The sequence below is a fragment of the Salmo salar genome, chromosome ssa23 (genome assembly GCF_905237065.1).
Source record: "Salmo salar chromosome ssa23, Ssal_v3.1, whole genome shotgun sequence".
Lineage (NCBI taxonomy): Eukaryota > Metazoa > Chordata > Actinopteri > Salmoniformes > Salmonidae > Salmo > Salmo salar.
The window spans coordinates 21,829,847-21,853,117 of NC_059464.1; the positions used below are offsets into that span (position 1 = coordinate 21,829,847).

At 40.8% G+C, this 23,271-nt stretch overlaps 1 protein-coding gene across 2 annotated transcripts; it reads right to left on the reverse strand.

The window, feature by feature from the left end:
- Window positions 1–5,833: 5,833 nt before the first annotated feature.
- On the reverse strand, window positions 5,834–21,074 carry LOC106584223 (complement C1q tumor necrosis factor-related protein 7). Of its 2 annotated transcripts, none has more exons than XM_014169266.2 (3): window positions 20,849–21,074; window positions 13,575–13,814; window positions 5,834–6,725 (listed from the first exon to the last, which is right to left on the reverse strand). In XM_014169266.2, exons 1-3 carry the CDS (start codon window positions 20,871–20,873, stop codon window positions 6,097–6,099), a joined length of 894 nt encoding a protein of 297 aa, XP_014024741.1. In that variant the 5' UTR covers window positions 20,874–21,074; the 3' UTR covers window positions 5,834–6,096. The 2 variants fall into 2 exon arrangements, with proteins under 2 accessions (XP_014024741.1, XP_014024742.1); XM_014169267.2 differs by lacking the exon at window positions 20,849–21,074 and adding an exon at window positions 14,207–14,412.
- Window positions 21,075–23,271: the final 2,197 nt, after the last annotated feature.

Consider the following 23,271-nt stretch of genomic DNA (forward strand, 5'->3'; position numbering starts at 1 on the left):
TGTAATCAATTGGTTGTACTCTTGGTTGAGCAGACCTTCTCGTACAATTCTGACAACTCCATGAAGGACATAACTCTACTATTCCAATGTACAATATAATTTAAGAACAAATACTCTTTTCAAACATCTTTCCCATAAATACAGGTATTTTATCAACCAGCGCATTTGATTTCAGCCATAATATTTGTTGTAATATTTGTTCTATCTTTTCAGGAGGATGAAATTGAAATTGTAGCCAGGTCTGCAATGCTTGTTTGAAAAAGAGAGATACTTTGAAAAAAGTATCATTTTCAATTAATCGAAAATGAGACACGGCAATCTGCACAAAAAATGGATGAGCTTTTCTTAGTAATCTACTTGAGAACCATTTAGGGTTCATATACAACTTTTGAATGAGTGAAGCTTTTAGAGAGAGGTTTAGTGCCTTTATATTTAAAAATATCAACCCACCCAATTCATATTCATTATATAGATAGGCACGTTTTAATTTTGTCTGGTTTAGCGTCCCAGATAAAACGAAATATTTTTTGCTCATATGATTTGAAAACAAATCATCAGGAGTTGGCAGCACAATAAGTAAGTGAATAACTGAGATATGACTAAGGAGTTAATCAGGGCAATTTTTCCATAAATAGACAGGTATTTACCTCTCCTTGGTTGCAGGATCTTGTCCTGCAACCAATAGTTTTCTATTGAAATTCATTGTGGAGAGATTATTTATATAATTTGAAATTGACAAGTTGAAACAGCCTGTAGATAAAAGGAGGCAGCGTGTCTTGGTTTGAGGGCAGCGCGGATGAACTGTCCTGTTACGTAACAATAACATTTTGGAACAGTGAGCTCATTCTGACATCGCATGCATAAAAAACTCATGCTGGGGCAACCGCTAGAGATATTTCTCTCTCTCCCAAACCAAACTCCACCCATGCCAAGCTTGTCCAAACCTCCCATCCTTACCCACCCTTTCCCACCCATGCCAAGCTTGTCCAAACCTCCCATCCTTACCCACCCTTGCCCACCCAAGCCAAGCTTATCCCCACCTCCCATCCTTGGCCTACCGGGCCTTACCCGCCCAGGCAAAGTTTATCCCAAGTCTTTTGCCACCCTTCCTTCTCAGACACATTTACACCCATCCGTATATCGACTTACTCATCCATTCTCCTTCATCCAAATACAACATACAACCTATGCATCCACCCACCCATTCTCTCCCACCCTACTACACATATCATGCCCACACACATATCCATTCTCTCCCACCCTACTACACATATCATGCCCACACACATATCATGCCCCCATATTCACCCTCATGCCCACACACACATCCATAGAACAATTATTGACATACGTGCTATATTTCCTCTCTAGTATAGACTTTTCAGTGTCCATGTATCTCAATGGCATTGGCTACTTCTATCATTACCTCATAGAGAAGAACAGTTGCTTGGGGACAGCAGACTTTAGATTGTATTGGGGGGAGGCGGAAAGAGGATTGTCTCAATTTACAATAAGCTGGTCTTGGGCATCACTGTATGTAACCTAGTGTGCTTACTTTCCCCCTGCTTCGTCCTCTCCTCAGGGCAATGGGCTCTCCTTCAACTGAAAATATTTATTGCAGCCTATGTAAGGCTTCATCGGCACTTGAGAATGTCCAGGATGCGTAATTGAGACTTGATTCCTTTTTCCTCCAGTTACTGTTTGATCGGAATGTATTGCTTGTACTTTTTTCTCAGCTAAGCAGACAGGTCCTGGACGAATCGAATGCACTGGCTGTGGATTTTGATCTCCTTTCCCCTCTGTGCCTTCAGAATGTTGACTTTGGTCTGATAGTGCCACAGCTAGAAGATTACCATGCAAGGGTATTTAGCATTCTTCTGTTTCACGCCGATCCAATGGCATCGTTCCAGATCTTCTGGTAACATATCCACGCCAAGCTCCTCTGATATGTAGCTGGAAAGGTCTCCTTTTTACTCATTTTCCAGTAAGGACAATATTCTCATGTTGTTTTGTCTCACTCTGTTTTCTTGCTGGTTCAGTTCATCTTCTAAAGTTTGCCACTTTGTTTCCAGAAGGCTAATTTTGTTGTCTCGTTCGTTCTTGCGCACGCATTGTATGTGCATGTCTGACACGATAGACTACTTTATTAACAACAGATTGTAACAGTTATTTTTTTTTTTGTTAGCATTGAAAGCATTTTAGCATTCGATATCCTTTAGCTGTTCATTACTCTCATTTGCATCTCCAAGTTGCTCCTTGTCTTTTCCTCTGAGGGAAGCCATGGCTTGTTGGCTTTGCGTCGCTTTACCAACAGATTGGTTTGCCGTTGTACATAACTGACCGCTCACTCACCAGATGAGAATAATTTGCAAACGAAGTTTGAAAGAAGTTTGAAAGTTAATCTTGAGAAGGGTATTACAAAAAAATGACCAACAACATCCACCTTGAAGTTCATAACAGCTGCAGCAGCCACTGTCCCCATTGTCACATTACTACAACACAAGCTAGCTTACATTGTCACACTACTACAACAAAAGCTAGCTAGCGTTACTAGCTTTAGCGTGGGAAAAATATTGCTTGCGCCACTCATTTTTTTCTCTTGCGCATTCAGTAGAAGGCCTAGACACGCCAGTTTCTTTTTTAAACGGTCCCACCCATTGCAAGTCAAAATGTGACTGGTTGCTTCCACAGTCACTCCAAAATTCTGCTCTAATACAGTTGAATGGCAAAGGCCTTCTGCCCAGCTTCTGAATACCTAGCCAATGAATGGCTGAGCTAGCTAGCTAGATTTTTCTACCCAGAGAATAAAAAAATTACCAAGAAAAAATAATATATTTTATCTTTCGTCTCTGTGTTTAATAATTTTCTTTCAATTCACAAGAGGCTAAATGTATCTGAGCGAGTGAAACAGCATCCCTCTGTCTCAGTATGTGTAGGCCATCTATTTGATGTTGTCTGTTGTATGACATTGTTGCCAGCCGTAGCATTGAATGCAAGGGAAGCCATTTGGCTTCTCTTGATAAAAATAAACAATAATACTAATAGACAATCAGCGTTGAGCTAAACTGAGTGAGATCATCTGTGAATGGTCCTGGTCTCCCCCCCACACACCCCTCATGTCTGTACAGATTTATTTCCATTTTTATTTTTATGAGGTAATACTCACCTGCATAATTTTTATGTGATGAGAGAAGCCGTATTCTCTGATGGTAAACAAGATAACAGGAACACACATTGCTTCAAAAATTCCTGAAATCATGCCAAAAAACACATGGGGAAGATTTCAACACATACTGCTCTCAATCAGCTGGACCAGACCACAATGATAATCTATGGGTAGTAGAATTAGTTGACTTGATTATTATCTGCCATAACTCTAGTGTTTTGCTGGGATATTATAGAGATAGTGAAGGGTAATGATTGTGCTGATAGGGACGAACTGGTTTATTACAGTCAGTTTCCAATGATAACTTTAACATGTGTTACATTACACTCTCGGTATTGAGCATTTATATCATATATCCTAACATGTGTTACATTACACTCTTGAAGTCGGAAGTTTACATACACTTAGGTTGGAGACATTAAAACTTGTTTTTCAACCACTCCATAAATTTCTTGTTAACAAACTTTAGTTTTGGCAAGTCGATTAAGACATCTTCTTTGTGCATGACACAAGTAATTTACCAATAATTGTTTAGAGACAGATTTTTTTTAGTGTATCACAATTCCAGTGGGTCAGAAGTGTACATACACTAAGTTGACTGTGCCTTAAAACAGCTTGGAAAATTCCAGAAAATGATGTCATGGCTTTAGAAGCTTCTGACAGGCTAATTGACATAATTTATGTCAATTGGAGGTGTACCTGTGGATGTATTTCAAGGCCGACCTTCAAACTCAGTACCTCTTGGCTTGACATCATGGGAAAATCTAAAGAAATCAGCCAAGACTTCAGAGAAAAAAAATGTAGACCTCCACAAGTCTGGTTCATACTTGGGAGCAATTTCCAAACGCCTGAAGGTACTACGTTCATCTGTACAAACAATAGTACGCAAGAATAAACACCACGGGACCGCACAGCCGTCATACTGCTCAGGAAGGAGACGTGTTCTGTCTCCTAGAGATGAACATACTTTGGTGCGAAAAGTGCATATCAATCCCAGAACAACAGCAAAGGATCTTGTGAAGATGTTGGAGGAAAAAGGTAGTCCTATATCAACATAACCCGAAAGGCCGCTCAGCAAGGAAGAAGCCACGGCTCCAAAACCGCCACTAAAAAGCCAGACTATGGTTTGCAACTGCACAAAGATCGTAATTTTGGAGAAATGTCCTCTGGTCTGATGAAACAAAAATAGAACTGTTTGGCCATAGTGACCATCGTTATGTTTGGAGGAAAAAGGGGGAGGCTTGCAAGCTGAAGAAACACCATCCCAACTGTAAAGCACGGGGGTGGCAGCATCATGTTGTGGGGGTGCTTTGCTGCAGGATGGACTGGTGCACTTCACAAAATAGATGGCATCATGAGGGAGGAAAATTATGTGGATATATTGAAGCAACATCTCAAGACATCAGTCAGGAAGCTGAAGCATGGTCGCAAATGGGTCTTCCAAATGGACAATGACCCCAAGCATACATCCAAAGTTGTGGCAAAATGGCTTAAGGACAAGAAAGTCAAGGTATTGGAGTGGCCATCAAAAAGCTCTGACCTCAATCCCATAGAAAATTTGTTGGCAGAACTGAAAAAGCGCGTGCAAGCAAGGAAGCCTACAAACCTGTGTTATCTGTGTTAACTAGCCTCCAGACAAGCTTCAATGCCATACAACTCTCCTTCTGTGGCCTCCAACTGCTCTTAAATGCAAGTAAAACTAAATGCATGCTCTTCTCAACCGATCGCTACCCGCACCTGCCCGCCCATCCATCATCACTTCTCTGGACGGTTCTGACTTAGAATATGTGGACAATTACAAATACCTAGATGTCTGGTTAGACTGTAAACTCTCCTTCCAGACTCACATGAAGCATCTCCAATCCAAAATTAAATATAGAATCGGCTTCTTGTTTTGCAACAAAGCATCCTTCACTCATGCTGCCAAACATACCCTCGTAAAACTGACTATCCTACCGATCCTTGACTTCGGCGATGTAATTTACAAAATAGCCTACTCTACTCAGCAAATTGGATGCAGTCTATCACAGTGCCATTAGTTTTGTCACCAAAGCCCCATATACTACCCACCACTGCCACCTGTATGCTCTCGTTGGCTGGCCCTCGTTTCAAATTTGTCGCCAAACCCACTGGCTCCAGGTCATCGATAAGTCTTTGCTCGGTAAAGCACCGCCTTATCTCAGCTCACTGGTAACCAAAGCAGCACCCACCCGTAGCACGCGCTCCAGCATGTATACAGTGGGGAGAACAAGTATTTGATACACTGCCGATTTTGCAGGTTTTCCTACTTACAATGCATGTAGAGGTCTGTAATTTTCATCATAGGTACACTTCAACTGTGAGAGACGGAATCTAACAAAAATCCAGAAAGTCACGTTGTATGATTTTTAAATAATTAATTTGCAGGTTAAATAAAGACCTCTTAAAATAAAGTGGTGATCCTAACTGACCTAAGACAGGGAATTTTTACTTGGATTAAATGTCAGGAATTGTGAAAAACTGAGTTTATATGTATTTGGCTAAGGTGTATGTAAACTTCCGACTTCAACTGTATATTATATCTCCGCACTGGCTGTACTGTACTTGTGGCTTCAACTCTAATAGTATTCAACTCTAATACTATTCAATACTTTTGAAAAGAGAGTACAGTGTATATTCCTTACTGACTGAGTGCATATCATCAATTTTATTAATGAAACATATCACTTTGAGATACTTAGACATTTTTCTCCAAACAAACATTGTAAACAAACATTTAAAAAATATATTGTTTCTTGTCCCACAATACATACACACACGCTTGCATACATGTACACCCACATAGTTATATAGAATATAAATAATACATGATGAAATATAGATACTGTAAATATGTCAAGGGGAGGCTACAAACTCAGTCCTCTCAGTCCTTTATTGAGCGTTATAAGTCACTATGCGTAGTCCTCTGCTAGTGAGTCCAGGTAGTTGGTATCTGCATAGAGCAGGAATCCAGAGAACAGGCTGTCAGACCACCCTTCGTCTGCAAACAGGCCATTCTGGTCCTTGAAGAAGATCTCCAGCCACACCTCGTCTTCTGGGTTCAGGAACATCACAAGCGACCCAGAGGCCACATCATGGTTCCCTGTGTTGGCATCAAATGTCTTGATGCGGTACTGCCCGTTCTGCACCAGCCCGATGGCCAGATGTTTGTTAGCCAGGGTGATGTCATAGGAGAAGTAGTAGATGCCTGGGTAGGCGCAGATGAACTTGCCCGTCTCTGGGTTGTAGTGGCCGCCCTCGTTGAAGAGGACCTTGTTGAACTTGATAGGTTCCTTCTCAGCAGGGTAACTGCTGGTGATTCCCACAGAGAAGGCTGCTTTAGGCACCAGGCTGCCACACCGGCAGATGCCTGCCGTACCCAGTGGTCCTCGCTGGCCCTTGTCCCCTTTCTTCCCAAGGGGCCCTGGAGGCCCTGGTCGGCCCCCGTCCCCGCATTCTCCATCAGGACCTCTCTTCCCCCCTGGACCCCGGACACCCCGCTCGCCACGTTTACCCGTTGGGCCAAGTTTCCCCTTTTCCCCTGAAACAGAGAGATACAGTTGGCGATCAGACTGTCTGTAATTCTAGCTGTGTATTGCCATTGACACATTCTATAACAGTTATGGGTATCACTTTAGACCAGCATTGATTACCTATTTGTAATATGGGTAAGATGATTCCCTGTGCATCTTCAAACCTACTATTAGTGAATAGGCTCAGTGCCTCACATCCATCCTCGGTTATTATGTCACCCTTGGAGTCCAGCCACAATCTACAGTATGTTTGACAGTGCTGCACTGACTGGTGTACTGTGTGGTGAGATCTGTGATTGTATCAAACCAAACCATCACACAATACATTTTCTTGGAGCTAGGAAAGAATGGACAGGATGCATGTGTGTGCATGTACTGAATGTCTGCAAAAATGAGTGCTATTCTGATGTGTGTGTCTGAGAATGTGTCTGTGCGTCACGTCCGGACCATAGTAAGATGTTATTTTCTATGGTAGAGTAGGTCAGGGCGTGACAGGGGGTGTTTTTCTATGTTTTGTATTTCTATGTTCATGTTCTAGTTTTGTATTTTTATGTTGGTTTTGTTTGGGATGATCTCCAATTGGAGGCAGCTGGTCCTCGTTGTCTCTAATTGGAGATCATACTTAAGTAGGGTTTTTTTCCACTTGGGTTTGTGGGAGATTCATTTTGAGTTATGTATGTTTCACCTTTGCGTCACGGTTTGTTGTTTTTGTCTTTCAGTTTATTTATGTATTGCATAGTTTCACAGTGTAAATAAAAATGTGGAACGACACACACGCTGCACCTTGGTCCTCTTCTCCTTTCGACAGCCGTGACACTGTGTGGATTTGCGTGCCTAGGTTCCTTTTAATCTGTAAATCTGTAAAAGAATATCATGCAGAACGCAGGTACTTTGAGCCTGACATTTACGGCTCGTTGATATAGTATGTTTTGCATCTGATACTAATGCAGGATTTATCTTAAACCCAGTATGCTAATTATACCGTGACATTCGGGGGTCTCTATTTTTTTCAAGGTACTTCCTGTTTGTGCATATGCTTTATTTTTTATGGGCCTAATAGTAAAGACATGTATTTTAAGGGTAAAAGTGTTTTACCTTTTAATATGACATAAACACAACCAGTCATGATGTTTTCATCTGATTGTCAATTCACTTCAAAAAGTAGGATACCTGCGCATCCAAGCAGTGCACTGAGCACCTGCCATTTGATGAAGGGAAAGAAACATCTGTTACGTTTGAAAGTTTTGTAATTCAGCTGATGCTCTTATCCAGTGGTGTAAAAAAACTTTAAAGTACTACTTAAGTAGTTTTTTGGGGTATCTGTACTTCTGGCAACTTTTACTTTTACATTCCTAAATAAAATAATGTACTTTTTACTCCATACATTTTCCCTGACACCGAAAAGTACTCGTTACATTTTGAAAGGAAAATGGTCCAATTCACACACTTATCAAGAGAACATCCTTGGTCATCCCTACTGCCTCTGACCTGGTGGACTCACTAAACACCAATGTTTCATTTGGAAATTATGTCTGAATGTTGGAGTGTGCCCCTGGCTATCAGTCAATAAAATAAAACAAGAACATTGTGCCATCTGGTTTGCTTAATATAAGAAATTTGAAATAATTGATACTTTTACTTTTACTTTTGAAACTTAGATACATTTTATCAATTCTATTTACTTTTGATACATACTTACAGTTGAAGTGGGAAGTTTACATACAGCTTAGCCAAATGCCTTTAAAATCCGTTTTCACAATACCTGACATTTAATCCTAGTAAAAATTCCCTGTCTTAGGTCAGTTAGGATCACCACTTTATTTTAAGAATGTGAAATGTCAGAATAATAGTGGAGAGTGATTTATTTCAGATTTTATTTCTTTCATCACATTCCCAGTGGGTCAGAAGTTTACATACACTCAATTAGTATTTGGTAGCATTGCCTTTAAATTGTTTAACTTGGGTCAAACGTTTCAGGTAGCCTTCCACAAGCTTCCCACAATAAGTTGGATGAATTTTGGCCCATTCCTCCTGACAGAGCTGGTGTAACTGAGTCAGGTTTGTAGGCCTCCTTGCTCGCACACACTTTTTCAGTTCTGACCACAAATTTTCTATAGAATCGAGGTAAGGGCTTTGTGATGGCCACTCCATTACCTAGACATTGTTGTCCTTAAGCCATTTTGCCACAACTTTGGAAGTATGCTTGGGGTCATTGTCCATTTGGAAGACCATTTGCGACCAAGCTTTAACTTCCTGACTGATGTCTAGAGATGTTGCTTCAATATATCCACATAATTTTCCTCCCTCATGATGCCATCTATTTTGTGAAATGCACCAGTCCCTCCTGCAGCAAAGCACCCCACAACATGATGCTGCCACCCGTGTGCTTCACGGTTGGGATGGTGTTCTTCAGCTTGCAAGCTTCCCCCTTTTTCCTCCATACATAACGATGGTCATTATGGCCAAACAGTTCTATTTTTCTTTCATCAGACCAGAGGACATTTCTCCAAAAAGTATGATCTTTGTCCCCATCTGCAGTTGCAAACCATAGTCTGGCTTGTTAATGGCGGTTTTGGAGCAGTGGCTTCTTCCTTGAAGAGCAGCCTTTCAGGTTATGTCGATATAGGACTCGTTTTACTGTGGATATAAATACTTTTGTACCTGTTTCCTCCAGCATCTTCACAAGATCCTTTGCTGTTGTTCTGGGATTGATTTGAACTTTTCGCACAAAAGTATGTTCATCTCTACGAGACAGAACGCGTCTCCTTCCTGTGCGGTATGACGGCTGTACGGTCCCGTGGTGTTTATTCTTGCGTACTATTGTTTGTACAGATGAACGTGGTACCTTCAGGTGTTTGGAAATTGCTCCGAAGGATGAACTAGACTTGTGGAGGTCTACAATTTTTTTCTCTGAGGTCTTGGCTGATTTCTTTAGATTTTCCCATGATGTCAAGCCAATTGGTACTGAGTTTGAAGGTCGGCCTTGAAATACATCCACAGGTACACCTCCGATTGACTCAAATGATGTCAATTAGCCTATCAGAAGCTTCTAAAGCCATGGCATCATTTTCTGGAATTTTCCACGCTGTTTAAAGGCACAGTCAACTTAGTGTATGTAAACTTCTGACCCACTGGAATTGTGATACAGTGAATTATAAGTGAAATAATCTGTCTGATAACAATGGTTGGAAAAATGACTTGTGTCATGCACAAAGTAGATGTCCTAACCGACTTGCCAAAACTATAAATTTGTGGAGTGGTTGAAAAATGAGTTTAATCACTCCAACCTAAGTGTATGTAAACTTCCGACTTCAACTGTATATTTAAAACCAAGTACTTTTAGACTTTTATTCAAGTAGTATTTTACTGGGTGACTTTCACATTTACTTGAGTCATTTTCTAATAAAACCTGTTGAGGACAGAATTTCCGCTAGTGGGACCCCGCACCGCCAGCGGGACCCCTCGCCAACAGCCAATGGAATAGCAGGGTGCGAAATACAAAACAACAAAAATCTCATAATTCAAATTTCTCAAACATTCAACTATTTTACACCATTTTAAAGATAAACGTTTGTCTTTCTATCATAAATATTCGATAATATTCCAACTGGACAATAGCGTATTCATTACAGAGGAAAAAGAAGGAGTGTGACCGCGCAGTAAACAACTCATTGGTCTCAGGCAGTCCACTGGTTGAATGGGCTCTTATTCTCTCCCCAGTAACAGTAGAAGCATGAAACAAGGTTCTAAAGACTGTTGACATCTAGTGGAAGCCTTAAAAAGTGCAAAATGACCCCACAGACACTGTAGTTTGGATAGGCAATCACTTGAAAAACTACAAGCCTCAAATCTCCCACTTCCTGGTTGGATTTTTCTCAGGTTTTTGCCTGCCATATGAGTTCTGTTATACTCACAGACATCATTCAAACAGTTTTAGAAACTTCAGAGTGTTTTCTATCCAAATCTACTAATAATATGCAAATATTTGACTCTGGGCCCGAGCAGCAGGCAGTTTACTCTGGGCACGCTTTTCATCCGAACGTGAAAATACTGCCCCATATCCCAAACAGGTTTTAAGTTATATTTACTTTTACACAAGTATAACATGTTTCAATAACACTGCTATCTTAGTTTGGGTTAACTTTTATGAACTCCAAGCACAGATAGGAAACATTACATGTGATTTGCTTAGGCATTAATCAATTAAACACATTTATTTTTTATTGTGGCACAGGGCAATGAGATTCAAACCTATGGTCTTCTGTTCTCCATCAAAATCCAGTGTGCCACCAAGATGGAGCTAGCATGCTATGGTTTTTAACTCATACATAGCTATTCATTTTAGTCTATTCAAAAAGACCCCATTTCAAAGGAAACAAGGACTAATTAAGATCAGGTGTGGCCAATTAGTGGGCGCGGCCAACACACCTGAACACACTTAAGAAGACAGAGGATAGAGAGAGTTTTGTTGATGGTGAGAACGGAATGTATATGGTTTTAAATAACATTCTTAGAAAGTTCTCTGAACGTTACTAAAGTGTTCTTTTGCTTTTTGTGAATAGTTTTCTTAACGTTCTCAGAACAATTTGAGAATATGACTTTAAATAGAACTATGAGGAAACCTGTAGGAAACATTACGCTGAAGTACTGACATTCCCACAGAAGAACATTGTTTCTTAACATTCTCGGAAGAGCTCAGCAACTATACTGCACCATTCCCAGAGAGTTGTGGTAAGGTTGTATGAAAAATAACCATAGGACAACCACGCTCTCACCAAGCTCTAAGAAACATATGGTTCTCAGAACATCAGTTTCTAGCTGGGAGTTGATAATGTTGCAAGTTGCTAGCGGGCTGGACCTAGTCAATACAATGTTGCAAGTTTGCTAGAAAACTCAAGACAGACAGAGAGAGATGAATGCGATTGAAATAACCTGAAGCAACTGTAACTGGTTTAAAGGATGACACGGGAGGCGGGGGTGTTCGTTTCATTTAGAAAAAGCTTTTATTTTCATATTTACCACTGTAGCAGTCCAAAATTTGATTTGAAACTAATAGGGGAATGGTTAGAGACCCCATCAAATGTGACTTTTGTTGCATTTAGGGGAGCTCATGTCTCAAGTACTTGACTTAAAGCCATGAAGTACATGGACGACATTAACAGAGGCAGTGATTTAACTTTGTTTCAGCTTCTATGGCAGCGCTGACCCATATAAAGTCTTAGACTGAATCACTCCAAAGCAGGAGAACCAGGCGTCTAAACAGTGGGGAAAACATAAACACACCCCAAATAAGGGAAACTCCCTGGAAAGCTCAGACACATAGAAATCTTGGATTTAAACCACACCTCACACACAAGTTTTGATTTAAACCACACATAACTTTATCTGTCTGGCTCATGGTCTGCCTGGTGAAATATGGCTGTGTAACACATACAGTGCATTCGGAAATTATTCAGACCCCTTCCCTTTTTCCACATTTTGTTAAGTTACAGCCTTATTCTAAAATGCATTAAATACTTTTTTCCCCTCATCAATATACACACAATACCCCATAATGAAAAAAAACATGTATTTTTGCAAATGTATAAAAAATGTAAAACTGAAATATCACATTTGCATAAGTATTCAGACCCTTTACTCAGTATTTTGTAGAAGCACCTTTGGCAGCGATTACAGCCTTGAGTATCAGCACACCTGTATTTTTGGAGTATCTCACATTCTTCTCTGCATATCCTCTCAAGCTCTGTCAGTTTAGATGGGGAGTGTTGCTGCACAGCTATTTTCAGGTCTCTCCAGAAATGTTCGATCGGGTTCAAGTCCGGGCTCTGGTTGGGCCGCTCAAGGACATTCAGAGACTTGTCCCGAAGCCACACCTGCGTTGTCTTGGCTGTGTACTTAGGGTCGTTGTCCTGCTGGAAAGTGAATCTTCGCCCCAGTCTGAGGTCCTGAGCGCAATGGAGCAGGTTTTCATCAAGGATCTCTCTGTACTTTGCTCCGCTCTGTACTCGCCTCCCAGTCCCTGCCGCTGAAAAACATCCCAACTGCATGATGCTGCCACCACCATGCTTCACGGTAGGGATGGTGCCAGGTTTCCTCCAGACGTGACGCTTGGCATTCAGGCCAAAGAGTTCAATCTTGGTTTCACCAGACCAGAGAACATGTTTATCATGTTCTGAGAGTCTTTAGATGCCTTTCGGCAAGCTCCAAGCGGGCTGTCATGATCCTTTTACTGAGGAGTGGCTTCCGTCTGGAAACTCTACCATAAAGGCCTGATTGCTGAAGTGCTGCAGAGATGGTTGTCCTTCTGGAAGGTTCTCCCATCTCCACAGAGGAACTCTGGAGCTCTATCAGAGTGACCATCGAATTCTTGGTCACCTCCCTGACCAAGGCCCTTCTCCCCCAAATGCTCAGTTTGGCCAGGTGGCCAGTTCTATGAAGAGTCTTGGTAGTTCCAAACTTACTCCATTTAGAAATGATGGAGGCCACTGTGTTCTTGGGGACCTTCAATGCTGCAGAAATGTTTTGGTACCCTTCCCCAGATCTGTGCCTCGACACAATCCTGTCTCGGAGCTCTATGGACAATTCCTTCAACCCCATGGCTTGGTTTTTGCTCTGACATGCACTGTCAACTGTGGGACCTCATATAGACAGGTGTGTGCCTTTCCAAATCATGTCCAATCAATTGAATTCATCACAGGTGGACTCCAATCAATGTTGTGGTGATACTGCCAAATCTGGCCATGTATTGTATTACATGTTGATAGAGCTAATGTAGACAATAAGTAAATATACAGTATGAGTCAATATGTGAACTGTGTGGATATGTTTTATGGAGTTATACAAGGTCAGTACTGTACCTGCTTCACCCTTCTCTCCTTTCTCTCCCTTCCTGCCATCTCTTCCGTCTCTTCCTGGGATTCCCATATTCCCATTTTCCCCTGGCGGCCCATTTGGGCCAGGTTTACCTGGTCTCCCTGGCAACCCCAGAACACTGCAGATCAGACGAGGCGGAGCTCCTTTCGCCTTGGCCTCCAGCGTCTGACCAATCACACACTGGCAAAGAAAAGCCATGGCCACAAACAGCCACATCCTCACCTCTGTAGAGGGAGAAAGAGAGAAGGTATGTAATACACAACCTCAAATATCCACATTCACAAACAGATGACATGCTCTGATAATGGTAGTGTGCATATTAATCTAACAAATCTGAGAACTTTCTTCTAAATTCTAAATTGAGAAACAGCCAGTTTAGATTGCAGTTATTAGATACGAACAGAAATGAAGACAAAACAGTTTCCTGGCGGGAGAGGAGTTCGTTCTAGTGTCAGCTAGCCAGAGCAGACAGACTCGGATACAATTGTAGGGACTAGACATTAGACTATATATAGGCATTAGTCACAGCACTATAAAACACAGCAGATTCCCCCGTAAAACAACACATGCCTTAAACAGAGTGGCAAACACTGAGAGATTAATCAAGATTACACACCTCAACACGTCTGCTGAACTACAGCCACAGGGCCAGATGTGGGTCCTAATGAACAGCGCTGAGTTTTGGACTCTTTCTCTCTCTTTCACACAATCTCTCTCTCTCTCTCTCTCTTTCTCTTCTCTGTTGTCAGCCCCCCAGTCACAGGTCATGTTTTAGCGGATGCAGTGAGAGAAGCCTTGCTTGGTTCCAAGCCAATACTTTAGTTATGACAACAGCCAAAACAACTTTGTCAGAGCAACCCAATCGGGAAATAACCTTCTAGACACACACAGAAACACAGCCGTGTTATCTGCTCTTGGATCCACTAAACACTGACAGTATGCAATAGCAATAATGTTATTAAAAGAGTGGATGATTGCGCTAAGCAGCAATGAGATCAGTGATGATTTAGACAGAGAGAGAAAGAGATGGAACTTAGTTCTGTAAGGACTGGGGTGCATTGGGCTGTATAGAAGGTACGTAAGAGGCCACATCATGGACGCCTCTTTCCCTCTGGCACCCATATTGTATCTGGATACTATTTGGTAAAATGTAATAAGTCATAAGGCCTAAATCATACAAATTAAGTTAGACTTACTTACACACCAAAGGCAAGCATAATTGACTAGGGTTGTTAGAAATGCTTAATAACATTAATTTTATTCCATGATAATAATACTGTAAAGAATATGCAAAAAACATGTATAGCTGTAATTGTAAGCAGCTGTGGGAAAACGTATTTTGAGTTTACTCCAGCTTCAGCATTTATAATATAGTTAATATACCAGTAATGTAACAGACACCTGAACAATAGATTCAGACAGGTACAGATGTTTTTGAGATCTGGAGAATGTTCACGCCTGTAATTCTGCTCTTCTTGTTTTGTGTTTGTGTATGTGTGGGCATCTGGGCATGAGCATGTTAGGTCTGTGTCTCTGTCCGTGTTTGTACATCTGCTCCACGTCAGTGTGTCTCTGACAATAGTGCGTTTTTTTGGGGGGGGGGGATATGTGGATTCTAATGTGTGTTTTGGTCGTAAATATGGTTTACTTCCCATTACACATTGGGTTTCCATGGCTTCTAGTAAAGAAGATGTCAGCTAAGTTTGTTGTCAGATATTAGAGATACAGGATGAGCACCACATAATTAGGACTTAGAATACTATAATGGACATGAACATTCTTATGATGGTACAAAAGGTCAACCATGTTGGTAACGGAGTTGGTAAACCAGTGGTCAGCTGGGGCTGTGATAAGTTATTGTGTAAAACATAATCTGCACCGAATGTTTGTTAGCTAGCTAGCCAGCCAGTCAGGGTTGGGTAGGTTCCTTTCTAAATGTAATCCCTTACAGTTACTAGTTACTTGTCCAAAATTGTCATCAGTAGCCTAATGTAAGTTTTGGATAACGTAATCGAATTACTTTCAATTACTTTTGGATTACTTTCCCCTTAAGAGGCATTAGAAGAAGACAAAAAGGATGCATCAAATGCATTTGGTGTTACATCATAGTGGTCTCTGACTTGTGGTTAGATTCGCTCAGGTGGAAGAAACTTAAACTTGCACCTTTTTTCAATGCTGAATTGAATGTCATTGAGTAAACAGAAAGGTGTCATAATGTATTTTTTTTCTCGCAAACATCCTTTCTGAATTTAAAAATAATCCAATAAGTAATCATTTACTTTTTCAAAAGTATCTGTAGCCTAATCTGATTACAATATTTTTGCTAGTAATGTAACTGTGCATTCAGAAAGTATTCAGACCCCTTCCCCTTTTCCACATTTTGTTACGTTACAGCCTTATTCTAAAATTGATTAAATAAATGTTTTTCCTCATTAATCTACACACAATACCCCATAATGACAAAGCAAAAACAGAAATATCTTATTTACATAAGTATTCAGACCTTTTGCTAAATTGAGATCAGGTGCATCCTATTTCCATTGATCATCCTTGAGAGGTTGATTGGAGTCCACCTGTGGCAAATTCAATTGATTGGACATGATTTGGAAAGGCAGACACCTGTCTATATAAGGTCTCACAGTTGACAGTGCATGTCAGAGCAAAAACCAAGCCATGAGGTTGAAGGAATTGTCCGAAGAGCTCTGAGACAGGATTGTGTCGAGGCACAGACCTGGGGAAGGGTACCAAAACATTTCTGCAGCATTGAAGGTCCCCAAGAACACAGTGGCCTCCATCATCAGGCCTTTATGGTATAGTTGCCAGAAGGAAGCCACTCCTCAGTAAAAGGATCATGACAGCCCGCTTGGAGTTTGCCAAAAGGCATCTAAAGACTCTCAGAACATGATAAACATGTTCTCTGGTCTGATGAAACCAAGATGGAACTTTTTGGCCTGAATGCCAAGTGTCACATCTGGAGGAAACATCTGGCATCATCCCTACAGTAAAGCATGGTAGCGATAGCATCATGTTGTGGGGATGTTTTCAGTGGCAGGGACTGGGAGACTAGTCAGGATCGAGGGAAATATGAATAGAGCAAAGTACAGAGAGATCCTCGATGAAAACCTGCTCCAGAGCGCTCAGGACCTCAGACTGGGGTGAAGGTTCACCTTCCACAGGACAACGACCCTAAGCACACAGCCAAGACAACGCAGGAGTGGCTTCGGACAAGTCTCTGAATATCCTTGAGTGGCCCAGCCAGAGCCCAGACTTGAACCTGATCAAACATCTCTGGAGAGACTTGAAAATAGCTCTGCAGTGATGCTCCCCATCCAACCTGACAAAACTTGAGAGGATCTGCAGAGAAGAATGTGAGAAACTCCCCAAATACAGGTGTGCCAAGCTTGTAGCATCATACCCAAGAAGACTCGAGGCTGTAATCGCTGCCAAAGGTGCTTCAACAAAGTACTGAATAAAGGGTCTGAATACTTATGTAAATGTCATTATTTCAGTTTTTTCCTTTTAATACATTCTCCAAAAAATATAAAAACCTTTTTTTGCTTTTGTCATTATGGGGTATTGTGTGTAGATTGATGAGGGGGGAAAAAACTATTTAATCCTTTTTAGAATAAGGCTGTAACATAATGAAATGTGGAAAAAGTCAAGGGGCCTGAATATTTTTGCGAATGCACTGTACATGTAAGCTTAATTAGTTAGGCTACTCTCCAACCCAGTTTAAGTGGGATGATCCAATATTTTTTCAAATTTACTGCCAATATGCCAGCATTCCATAAAAACAATGCAGTCAACACAGCCAGACACTGGCTGAATTCAGTTGATGTTAGGACAGAAAAGTTGTAAATTCAAAAAGTACTGATATTTTATCATATTTTAACACACAGTTTTCCAAGAAAACAAACATGGAGACATTTATTGTCTGTTTGCATATATTTTTGTCACACCTTGATCTGTTTCACCTGTATTTGTGCTTGTCTCCACCCCCCACCTGGTGTCTCCAATCTCCTCTCATTATCCCCTGTGTATTTATGCCTGCGTTTTCTGTTTGTCTGTTGCCAGTTCGTCTTGTCCCGTCAAGTTCTACCAGCGTGTTCCCGTGTTTCCTGTGCGCTAGCTTTTGTTTTTCTTAGTCTTCCCAGTTCTGACCTTTCTGCCTGTCCTGACCCTGATCCTGCCGACCTGTACCTGCCTGACTGATTTGAATTACGACCCTTTGCCTGCCTTGACTTACTTTGCCTGCCGTCCTGTACCTGCCTGACTCTGATTTGGATTACGACCCTTTGCCTGCCTTGACTTACTTTGCCTGCCCTTTTAACTATAAAAAACTCTGAACTACAATAACCTCTGAGACTCGTACTATCTGCCTCCTGTGTCTGCATCTGGGTCTTAGCCTGAGCCCTGATTATTTTACAGGCTGTTATACAGACAATTGGTATAAAACCTGTGTAAACTCTATTTATAATTGTATGATAATATTTTAGGTTGACAATAGTTAGGCTATATTACACCATTTCTGATATATCACATGCCTTACTTTCCTGCATAAGTAAACGCAGGAAATGCATCACCTATGCCTCTACTGCCACTCATTCCAATTAGACTGGTATGGATTTCTCCCTGACCACAATGGCTGCCATTTTCATACCATTCTGGAACTTTGAGGGTTAATGACATAGCTGCTGTAGTAATTTAATAGGATCTCTATAATGAACACTCCGTCCTGAAGATGGAAGACTTAGAACTTCATGATCAGGGGAATCATAACCCACAGAACATAATATAAATAATCTGTGTAAAACAGTCATACTTTATTCTCACACATGCCAATGCTTTATAGTTGAACACACACACACGCGCATGCACACGCACACACACACACACACTCACACACACACACACACACACACACACACACACACACACACACACACACACACACACACTAGTGATGCGCGTCCTGGGGGTCCTAGGGCCTCATTTATCAATATTGCAGAGAAACTATTCGAAAATACTTTGTACAAATGGAATACAGAATGTTCATATGCATAGAAAAAGTGTGATTTATCAAACAATCCTTCGAGCGTCATACGCACACGATAGGAGATCACCAATGATAAATAACAATTGTTCTCAACCTCAGTGCTTGTACACAGCCTTGGCTAGGGAAGGGTTAGGGAAAGGGTTAGCTAAAAGGGTTAAGGTTTGGGTTAGGGAAAGGGTTAGCTAAAAGGGTTAAGGTTTGGGTAAGGGGAAGGGTTAGCTAAAAGGGTTAAGGTTTGGCTGTTGGAAAAGGAAATAGAGCTGCTGCACGGGAGCTTGGTCTTAATGAGTCGATGATAAGACGTTGGAAACAGCAGTGTGAGGAATTGACTCAGTGCAAAAAGACAATTAAAGCTTACTGCTAATTTTTTATTTTTTGTTACAAGCCGTGTTTCGTTAAAGCCTATTTATTTTTGTTACAAGCCGTGTTTCGTTAAAGCCTATTTATTTTTGTTACAAGCCATGTTTCGTTAAAGCCTATTTATTTTTGTTACAAGCTGTGTTTCGTTAAAGCCTGTGTAAATGTAAAGTTAATTTGTTTCAATGTACCGGTAGGCACCTGCGGCTTATAGACATGTGCGGCTTATTTATGTTCAAAATAAAAATAAAAATAAAATTCAGTGGGTGCGGCTTATATTCAGGTGTGCTTAATAGTCCGGAAATTACGGTAAACATTATTGAAGTGACTAGTGTTTCATTATTAAAATTACTTGAGATTCCATGTCTATGTACATATGGCAGCAGCCTCTAAGTTGCAGTGTTGAGTAACCATGTGGTAGCCAGCTAGTTCTAAAAGCTGATAGTACCACAACCAGATAAAATATGCATCCAAGCTGAACGGAAATCTTATCAGAAACATGTTGGGTAGTTTTTCACAGCTTTAAATTTCCTTAAAACTGGTCAAACTGAAATGTTGCATGGAAACTATTTAGAGTTGCCTTTTCTTTTCAGTCCGTAAACATCTTTGCTGCGGGAGAGTAGCAGTAGCAGAGATGAAAGAGAAAACATTACAGTCAACTAGATTGAAGCATTCATTCTATCGGTTTATGAAATGATTCTGGTGAGCAAGGGATTATTTTGTATTCTAGGGCAACAAGTAGACAGAAGAGAAGCTGCATGTATCTAACTACAGACAAGTTGACTAACAAATTGCCAACCAAAATGTCGGAAATTATATGCAGAAACATAGGCCTTTCTAAAACGGCCTGTCAAAAAAAATCGCTCTGCCATCTTTGACTGTACAGCGCATTTTCTATATTAGCGGGTTAGGGTCAGGCACGGGCCTCAGATTATCACTTTATCACATATAGTCTGGCGATTGGTGATGGGTTATTAGCAATTGTTGGTGGAAAACAAACAGCTGACCTGCACATCACACACACACACACACACACACACACACACACACACACACACACACACACACACACACACACACACACACACACACACACACACACACACACCCCTTCCCCCTGATCATTCACATACTGGTGTGAGCAAGCTCAGCCAGCACTGTGAAATAGATACCCTTAGGACCCCCATAGTTAATTAGGGCAATTTATTCTCTGAGTGAGAATCTCTGCCTGCCATTTCTGCCCAGCAGGGATGATGTCATCACTGGAACATACCCATCATTAAAGCACTCGACTCTAACTTGCCTCAGATGCAGACATTCTCACACACAGAGACAAAGTGTTCACCTGGGCATACACACGCTCACACACAGAGAAAGAAAGGACACTTACACATTCTTAAAAGAATGACTAAAGCATAGTGCCATTTTTTTTATTGGTACGCCTGCTAAAATGAGCAATAAAGACAAAGGTGTTGATCAGATGAGGTTACTGTAAAAGCATGTCAGCGTCTCTGATCCATTAACAAAAATGTATGGCCCGTACAAATCAAAATTGTATTTGTTACATGCACCGAATACAACTGGTGTAGATTTTACCATGAAATGCTTTCTTACGAACCCTTCCCAACAACGCAGAGTTTAAAAATAATAATACAAATAATAGTAGTAACACAAGAGGAATAAAATGAAATAAACAATAATGGAGCTATATACAGGAAATAGGCTACCAATACCAGATGAATGTGCAGAGGTACTAGGCTTATAATCTTAGTGATCATAGCACTGACATAACGTATGGAATGAAGGAACATGCAGATGTTTGATTTGCCAGTTGAATGCTCTTACCACAGGCTTGAGAGCTGCTCCTCATGTTGACCACTTGAACGACTTCAAATTATGATATGTGTGTCAATCCTCGGGTCTCTTTCCTGGTCACAGTCCTGTCTCCTTGGTGATGAGAAATGAAGAGAATGTCCTTGGATAACATAGTGTCTTTCTCAATCTCTCTGTCTCTCTCCTATCCTCCGCCTGTGTGCTCAAACATCTGTGTGGGACTCCCTCTGTCTCTCTGCTCCCTTTCAGAGTCTAGTAAACCTTCCCCTCTCTGTTTCACTCCCACCCCTCCCTCTTTCTCCCTCATCCACTCCCTCTGTCTCCTTACAAACTTTCCACAAATCAAAACAACTATGACCGACTCAAGTTCAGAGTGCAGGCCTAAACACACACCTTTTCACCAGTCGTTTCCTCCATAAAGTCAACCATAGAGAGTCAACTCTTGACACCATACATTATTCTGGAGTGTGATTCTTGTAACACCATGATAATTCAGGTAAAGTACAGTATTAGCTGCTCTGAGAAGTTGTAGCAATAGCCACATTTAGCCTCTAGATGGCGATATATATACAGTATAAGAAGGACAGAGAGGAGGGGAAATAGTGGCTTTGGTAAAGGAGTGCTGTAGGATGGGATCCTGGCTGGTGTTTGGCTACTGACACACCATTTCTCAGTGGAAACACAGGTAGGTGTTCTGAGTACTGGCAAATGACCGGCACGTTTACCCTGGTCATGGTCAAACCTGGCCATCTGTCAAAACTGATCTCAAAACCCATTTACTCTGAAACTTCCTTCCCTCGCTCCCACACTCTCTCAGGATGCTTGCTGTGCTAAGCGGTATATCATATGGACTGCACAATGACCCTGGCCTTATATTTACTAGTCCCAGTGGAGCCCAGCCTCTGGCTGGGTCAATCTATAACGCAACATTTAATCACTTTTCAAGAAGACTAGATTACATACAGCAGCAGAATCTCCCGTAAGTGTTCAATGGGTTGAGATTTGGTGAGACACACACACACACACACACACACACACACACACACACACACACACACACACACACACACACACACACACACACACACACACACACACACACTTTAAACCCCTTATGCTCCTTCGAGACCCCTCTTTCAAACGTCATTGAGTTCTCTTCTTCTAGCCATGGTAGCCAAAAACAATGGGCAACTGGGCATTTTTATACATGACCCTAAGAATGATGGAATGTTAATTGCTTAATTAACCCAGGAACCACACCTGTGTGGAAGCACCTGCTTTCAATGTAGTTTGTGTTCACTTACTTTGACAGTTACCTGTATGTTTCATATCATTCACTACACTCCTATTCAGACATACAACTAAAGGACTCCTTATACAGTTAGGCTAGTAAGCAGAGGGTCATTTCTCCCTATATACTGCAGCTTAGTCAAGAATAGCTAAGCAATAGTGATGGCATCCTAAACCAGTGGTTCCCAACCAGGGGAACAAGGACCCATGGGGGTACTTGGACTATCCACAGGGGGTACTTGAGAAGACTCATGAGACCATAGGCTTACAGGTAAAATGCACGAGGGGGTACAGCAGGGGTACTCCGGGCAGAGCAAAATTCAGTTGGTGGCACAGTAATCAAAAAAGGTTGTGAACAACTGTCCTAAACATTAGGCAGAGCCATAGAGACAAACACAGAGAAAAACTGCAAGCATGTTGTGTCCGAACAGAATGGGTCTTTATTTATTCAGGAAATTAAAGAAAACAGATTGTAATCAACACACCATTTAAATACAAAACAAACAAACATTATATCTATTTTGCATATCAAAGAACCATTGAGTTATAATTACAATCGGTACACCTCAAACCACTTTTGTGAATCCATACACAAACTCAAATTTAGAAATGAGTTACTTTAACAATATTACAAAGATTTAGCTTAAAAAATTATTCCAATTAAAATAATATCTATGCAATTAGCCTCTTAAAATTGTATATATTGCCACATAAAAATACAAAATAATATCAATGACATACAATATGAAAAATGACTCAAAGTATTCTACTATTAAATTAAATTTAAAAAATGAAAATGAAATGAAATAGAAATATGCATGAAAAAGTATCTCTTTTTGTTAGCAAAACACTATCCAAAATAATTACAATCATTTACATCAGTACAAAGATATCTGGATTTAAAAATAGTTGCAATGAAAAGGGGTTTCTTTTCTGACAGTAAAAAATGACGCTGTGGATCAGAAATATGCAAAATATGCAATGAAAAAAATAAATCTGCATTAAAAAGGTTTACACTGTAATTCTTACTTTTTATACAAACATTAGAAACAGTATTGCACGTCACAACACAGAATCGAGGTTAGTCAGCCTTTCAAAATGTGTTATATTCAAGTTTCAGAGCATCTATGAGGAGAGGCACCAAG